At 48.4% G+C, this 7,234-nt stretch overlaps 1 protein-coding gene across 1 annotated transcript in view; it reads left to right on the forward strand.

Moving 5' to 3' along the window:
- The window catches only part of DDR2 (discoidin domain receptor tyrosine kinase 2), a 42,807-nt gene extending 36,466 nt beyond the window's left edge, over positions 1-6,341 (forward strand). The window contains exons 13-15 of the mRNA XM_015423868.1: positions 774-1,008; positions 3,481-3,630; positions 6,070-6,341. Of these exons, the coding sequence (XP_015279354.1) occupies positions 774-1,008; positions 3,481-3,630; positions 6,070-6,204 (520 nt within the window). The 3' untranslated portion in view covers positions 6,205-6,341. The remainder of the gene's footprint in view (positions 1-773; positions 1,009-3,480; positions 3,631-6,069) is intronic.
- The last annotated feature ends 893 nt before the right edge of the window (positions 6,342-7,234 follow it).

Genomic DNA, 7,234 nt, shown 5'->3' on the forward strand with positions numbered 1-7,234 from the left:
ACTGGTGGCTTTAGGACTTAGGAGGGCTTTAGGACTTAGAGCTAAAAGTTAGCAAAAGGTAATCTAGTGTTCCTCAGGGTAGGATTCTTATCCGTTGGTGTTATGTAGTGGGTAGCCGCATGGATAGACGACAGACAACGACGTGGTGCATAGCACGCTTTATTGGTACATAACGAGAACAAGGAACAACAGCCTGGGAGACCAACTATATACAACCCTGGGGACACACCCCTGGGCACCATTGGTGGGTTTGAATTTCCCGCCACGGTTCCCATTGGCTCCCCAGTGGAGGGACTAGGAGCCTAGTCCCTATTGTCCTTCCAGAGTCAAGGTCTGGCTGTTCGCTGGCCCCCGGTGGTGGTCAGCATACACAACAGTTGGGGTGGGGGGTAAATTGGCAATTGAACTTTAAAAACAAGCCACATACACCTCCCTACAGAGATAGATCAAGATGGGCAGCCATGTTAGTCTGTAGCAGTAGAAAAGAGTAAGAGTCCAGGAGCACCTTAAAGACTAATCTTTAAGGTGCTCCTGGACTCTTTTGTTAGTCTTTAAGGTGCTACTCAACTCTTACTCTTTTCTACACCTCCCTACAGATTAATTTGCAGAATTAGGACCACAGTTGTTCTTACTCTTCCTGCCGAATTGTTCTGTTCTTCTATGAGTGTGTCATTTGCTGCCTTGCCTGAAAGGGGCAAGCTGTCTGCTGTCTGATAATATGCCGACTCAGCCGTTGGCCTGATTTCTCCTCTGGCTCTTCTTGTCATCTTCAGCTACGCTGACCTGAAATTCATGGCTACACAGATTGCTTCTGGCATGAAGTATCTGTCCTCCCTGAATTTTGTGCACCGAGACCTGGCCACACGCAATTGCCTAGTGGGGAAGAATTACACCATCAAGATAGCTGACTTTGGGATGAGCCGGAACCTCTACAGTGGCGACTACTACAGGATCCAGGGCCGAGCAGTGCTCCCTATCCGCTGGATGTCGTGGGAGAGCATCCTTTTGGTAATCTTCTTGCATCCTGTGCTTCCCACTGGGACTACTGAAGCCAAAACATAATCTTCTGTCTCAATAATTAGGGCCAGTTCACATGTTAAGAAAGTCCTCAGGGGCTTTCTATCAAATGTGCACTGAGAGTTTTGCGCTCCTCAGATGCACCCAGGTCCAAGTGTGCATAGAGGCCCATTTGTGTTAAGGATTTGGGGGGAAGGGTCAAACTGTGTCAAACCCCACCCCCTATAAGCAATGCTCCCTCTAAGCTGTGGAGTCTTGTGAGCAAAAATTCTTCTTTGTGAGCTACTGGCACTAAAGTTGTGAGCGAGCGATTTGGCTACTGCATAAATCAGTTTGCTCTGGAGCCATCCTTCCTGAGCTAAGACAAAAATGTGTGAGCCGGAGGCTAAAAAAAACTGTGAGCTAGCTCACACTAACTCAGTTTAGAGGGAACACTGCCTATAAGTAATGGCTGAAGAGGTTCTGTTCCACTGTATCTGAGGAGGTGTGATGCGCACGAAAGCCTATACCACGAATAAAACTTTGTAGGTCTTAAAGATGCCACTGGACTCAAGCTTTGCTCTGCTGCTTCAGACCAAAACGGTTACCCACCTGAATTTATGACCACAGCGTGCATAGAATTCAGCTCCCCCACCTCCCCTGTGCTGTTTTCACATTCTAAAACAGCCCTTGGGAGCTTCAGTTTTCCTGTGAAGATTATATGTAGCCATGCAAGTTGCAGAATTTTCGCCACAGAGCGAACTGCGAATCCCGGGCACAGTTTCAGGACATGAAAATGGCATTGGCGGGGGGGAGGGGGAGAAGGCTGAAGCCCCTTCCACACATGCCTTGGTTACAATCAGAACTGGACCCATGTGCCATCTGGGAGGCACAGGACTGCCATCAGATGCTACGAAGTCCTCAGAGTGGCCGTCATAACTTTGTGATGTGTGAACTGAATCTAAGTGTGTTCTATAAACGCATCCTTTGTCCTTCCCATTTCCGTCGAAGCAAATACTCAAGGCCACTGCAATCCCAATAATCCAGACTTTTACATAATTCCAGGTTGCCCTGTGCAAACTGCCCTTAGTGGCCCCTTGTCCCTGCTGGGTCCCCCCCCCCCCCGTCCACACTTCCTATATAAAATGCCTGCATAGTGAGAATCCACTCATAGGACCTGCAAGAAAGGGGCTTTAGTCCATGAGATTTTACGCTAAAATAACATTTTGCTAGTCTTTAAGGAGACTGCTGCTTATTTTTTGCTGTGACAGCCACCCCTGTGGAATTAGTAATGCAGATGTAGTGTTGCCAACTCTGGGTTCAGAAATTCCTGGAGATTTGAGGGCAGAGCATGGGAGAGTGGCATTTAGGAAGGGTAAGAACCTTGGTAGGGTATAATGCCATGCTGCCCACCTTCCAAGGCTGCCAGGAGAAGCAGGGTTGCCAACCCCCAGGTGGGAGTGGGGGAATCCCCTGATTTCATGGGTTTCTGCCTGCTGCCGACCAGCTGGCCCAGTCACACAGTGAAGATCCTTATGCTGCGGTGGCAGCTGCTACCAAAGCAACTTTTTAAAAAATCTGCACAGCCACTCAAAACTCCAATGGCCTCTGAGAAGCCTTGCTGGGAAGAAGAAGAAGAAGAAGGAGAGGAGATTAAATTTATACCCCGCCCTTCACTCGAAGTCTCAGAGTGGTTTACACTCTCCTTTCCCTTCCCCTCCCCACAACAGACACCCTGTGAGGTAGGTGGGGCTGAGAGAGCTCTTTCGAGAACTTGTCCTGAGAGAACAGCTCTGACAGAACTGTGGCTTGCCCAAGGTCACACCAGCAGCTGCAAGTGGAGGAGTGGCGAATCAAACCCGGTTCTCCCAGATTAGAGTCTGTGCACTTAACCACTACACCAAACTGGCCCACTTAGCGAGTGCCAGGAAAGGTGTTGGTGGGTGCCACGGTGCCCAGAGGCAGCAAATTGGGGGACCCCTGCTTTAACCACTGTGAAAGGGTGTTTAGAGATAACTCGAGAGATGGAACCCTGGAAGTGGAAAGAGATATTTGCTGTCTATCAGTTGAACAAATCCTAGTGGATTAATTGCATACCCTTAAATTGATTAATTTAATTGCAATACAATAACACAGCGTTCCATGTGCCTTGTTATTTAGTCATGCCAGCCACATGACCACAGAAACGTCTTCGGACAGCGCTGGCTCTTTGGCTTTGAAACGGAGATGAGCACCGCAACCCTAGAGTCGGATTCGACTGGCTTTCGAGCAAGGGAACCTTTACCTTTTTAAATTGATTAATAAATTAAATCTACACACGTTTAAAACAAATTTGAACAGTTACTTGTTTTTAAATGATACACACAATTTTAAAGAAAATGAACTACAACCCTTTCAGTCTGTAATCACCCTTTTCCTTTCCTTCTTGGATGCTGAATGGTTATACCTGCGTTATTCTGAAGTGGGCTCTCCCTCTTTATCCAGGGGAAATTCACCACAGCAAGTGACGTGTGGGCGTTTGGTGTGACGCTCTGGGAGACCTTCACATTTTGCCGTGAGCAGCCGTATTCCCAGCTTTCAGATGAGCAAGTCATTGAGAACACTGGAGAGTTCTTCAGGGATCAAGGGCGGCAGGTTTGGAAGCATTTGGGGAAGCAACAGATGTTCTTTTAAAACGGGGGGGGGGAATGGAAAGGCTCCTAAATGGTCCCCTGGTCCAAACTCACCTCCAGCCTCTACAGGAACTATCTACAGCCCACCTCCAGCCTCTGCTGGAACTATCTACCCAGACGTTTAATATATAACCTGCAATTATTAAATAGGATAAACATTAGCAGACTACAGATATCTTTCTGGATGCTGTGCGCCTTTGGTAGTGGTGCCAAGCATGAAGGAAAGGACATTTTTTCTAGGTAGATCGAAGAGCCTGGGATGATGGCTGGATGTCAGGTACAGGAGAATCCCCCCTGCATCCTATGTAGCCATCAGGTAAAATGACCACAGAAAGAAAGAGAGTTAAGAAGTGTTGGTTGATGGAATAAATTGTCAGGATCAGGCTGGACAATAGCCCTGAGCTTTGCTACAGTTTGGCTCAGGCTACAACTGCGTATGGCAGAGTATGTATTGTCTGATGCCAAAACAGCAGCCTGGTACTCTTCACCCCCCTAAAACGCACAAGATAACATCAGCACGATCTGAGCTTTTTTGCCCCCACAAGCCAAGTAGAATGGGGGGGGGGGAGTCAGGGGTCATTTCGTAGAAAAAGAGGTGCAGGAGCTCATTAGCATAACTCATTAGCATAACTTATTTGCATATGCCACACCCCCTGACCTCACCGGAAGTGTGTCAGAAGGCAACACCCACCGCTCAGGCTCCACTGGACTGTTTTGGATAGCTAGCTATTGGGGTGGGGGGCACACGGGATCTGTCCTCACAGAGGAGGGAGAGCTTGTACCTAAATAAAACTTGGTCTTAAAGGTGCCACTGGACTGTTTTGGATTGCTAGCTATGGGGGGGGGCACACGCAAATCTGCCCTCACAGAGGAGGGAGAGCTTGTACCTGAAGGCGGGCCGGGGGGTGGCTCTGTAACTTACCTGGCTGCTTCTTGCTCCTTGTGGCCCGACTGAGGAGTGCAGGGGGCGGGGCTTGTTGCATGTGCCTGCCCCCTGGGCTCCTTACTCCCGGAGCTTCGTTCCCGTGCTCTCCCTCAGGAAGTGACCCCTGGGGGGAGTGTTTAGGAAATTTAAAATACTGAAGAACTGGTGACTGGGACGGCAGTCCCGCATCCCTCCATAGATGCTTTTTTGCACAAATGCACTACCTTTCCTTAGTGGGATGGGGATTCAAGTGTTGTGCCTCTCAAGCTCCTTGTTCTCCACAGGCTTCATCCCCCCCCCAAGCCATTTCTTTAATGCAGGCCTTCTGACACTCCTTCCTGCTACTGTTTTCTGTGTGTGCTCACTCACAGCTGCTGTTAATGGAGAGTAGGGTTGAGGCAGGCTGGATGGGTTGCCCTACTGGCATTCGCTTTCTTGCCCTTACAGAATAAAGAAAAGAGAGACCTAACATGTTGTGGGCTGAGCAGGGGTTGCCAGCCTTATTGGACGGATACTTTGGGATGTTTGAGAACAGGGAGCACCACAAAATAGCTGCCATGTGGGGCATGGTCAACTACAAACAGGATAACCCCAGTGGCAAGGACATGGGGCAGGGCCACTGGTGATGGCAACACTTCTGGGGAAAATCCAGAAATCTCTAGGAATTGCTGGAAAAAACTCTATGGTAAAACTATGGGGTTTCCAGCGATTCCTAGAGAGGACTGATGTTACTTCTGGTTTTCCCCAGTAGTGACATCATGCTGTCAGCCCAGTGGCCATTAACGAAACAATTTTTTTAAAAACTCTCCCACTGCTGCTCTTGAACAGCAGTGGGAAATGTGAGTTGGGGCGGGGATCCCTCGCCCCCACTGCGGGGCTGGCAACCCTGGATCAACTAGTCACAAAATATTGGGCTGTTCCACAGTAAGCTACCTCCTTGGATGGAGGCAGTTGTTTCCAGCAGACATGTAGATAATGCCCCCAGGGCTCTTCTGAAGCACCTGCTACTCCAGTGAGGTGGAAGAATGCTGGGATTGGCTCTCTGCTTGGGGGAACTGATGCTTTGGAGGACTAGGAAGTGGGTACCAGGAGGCACCAACACGCACCATGTCGGGGGTCTCACTGGGAGCAAGTGTTAGGCATGTGCTAGGGAGGCCTGGGTTCAAATCTTCTCAGCCATGAAGTTTCTGGAGTGTCTCAGAATAAATCATGCTTTCAGCTTCGTAAGTTGATTCGTAGGACTGTTGTAAGGATAAAATGGGGGTAGTGCCACGTAAGATACCCCAAACTCTTTGGAGGAAGGACAAAGTGCTAATGTGATAAACAATAATTTTAAAATGGTGTAAATGACCAGAAGAGCGCTCTGTGCCAGAAAAAAAGTTATATTAACATCATGGCTGCCTTCTGCTTCTGATGTCTTTGGAAAAGGAATTGGCCTTTCTTTCTTCAATGTTTACCTTTCCCCCCCTATTCCAGACGTACCTCCCACAGCCTGCGTTTTGCCCTGATCCCGTGTATAAGCTAATGCTCAGCTGTTGGAGACGAGACACCAAAGACCGGCCTTCTTTCCACGAAATCCATCGCCTCCTTGAAGAGGCAACCACTTCATAGTCAATGCCTCTCATTCGTACCCCAGATACTCTGGATCATCTCTCAAAGAAACCCACACTTCAAGCTGAAGCAACTTCACCTGGACTTTCCATTGCTTTGAGTAGCAGAGCTGGGACTTTAATCAGCCACCAAAGGCAAGAAGGTGGGATCTGACCAGGTCTGCCACGCACCCTTATTCAAGGTGCTGTGCTTCGGACTGGCAAAGGTTGAAACAAATGTTTATTTATCTTGTACATGTTAGAGCTTCTGATTCATGAATGCATTTATTTTTCTGCAAAAGGAGGATAAAATAATGAGGTATACTATTTTTCCCCCTCGAGGAAGCATTCTGAGATGTGTCCTGAAGGTGGAATTGCTAAAAGGCAAACAAAATAGGAAAGTGCCTAGCTGGTATTTTAAGTTTGGGCTATAAGGATGCTATGAACCCCTTTCTAGTATGTGAGTTGTCAAAGCGAGCACAACCTCCCCTTTTTTTTTGCCGCTGACTTACGGCAACCTGATGGGGTTTTCAAGGCAAGAGACATTCAAAGGTGGTTTGCCACGGCCGGCCTGTGTCTTGACCCTGGACTTCTTGGTGGTCTCCAATCCAAAGGTTAACCAGGGCCATGCTTAGCTTCTGAGATCTGATGAGATTGGTCTAGTGTGGGCTATCCAGGTCAAAGCACGAACCCATAGGAGCACAAAAAGCACAGAACGAGATATCCAAGGCAGGATGTACTACCTTAGCTTCTGCAGACTCTCAGCTTTTTTAAAAAAACCAGGATTCTAGTCCTTGGGGCTGCAAAGATACATCAGAAAGTGAGTTGACAATATATCCTAAACTCCAGATGAGTGACTAAGATTTCCAGCAGTTGAAGGCAGGGCTTCAGTCCGAAGAAGAAGAAGAGATTGGATTTATACCTGAGCCCTTCACTCAGAGTCTCAGAGCGGCCTTCAAACTCCTTTCCCTTCCTCTCCCCACAACAGACAAGCCTGTGAGGTAGGTGGGGCTGAGAGAGCTCTTTCAAGAACTGCTCTTTCAAGGACAGCT

Source organism: Gekko japonicus, unplaced genomic scaffold (assembly GCF_001447785.1).
Source record: "Gekko japonicus isolate JY-2015 unplaced genomic scaffold, Gekko_japonicus_V1.1 scaffold281, whole genome shotgun sequence".
NCBI lineage: Eukaryota > Metazoa > Chordata > Lepidosauria > Squamata > Gekkonidae > Gekko > Gekko japonicus.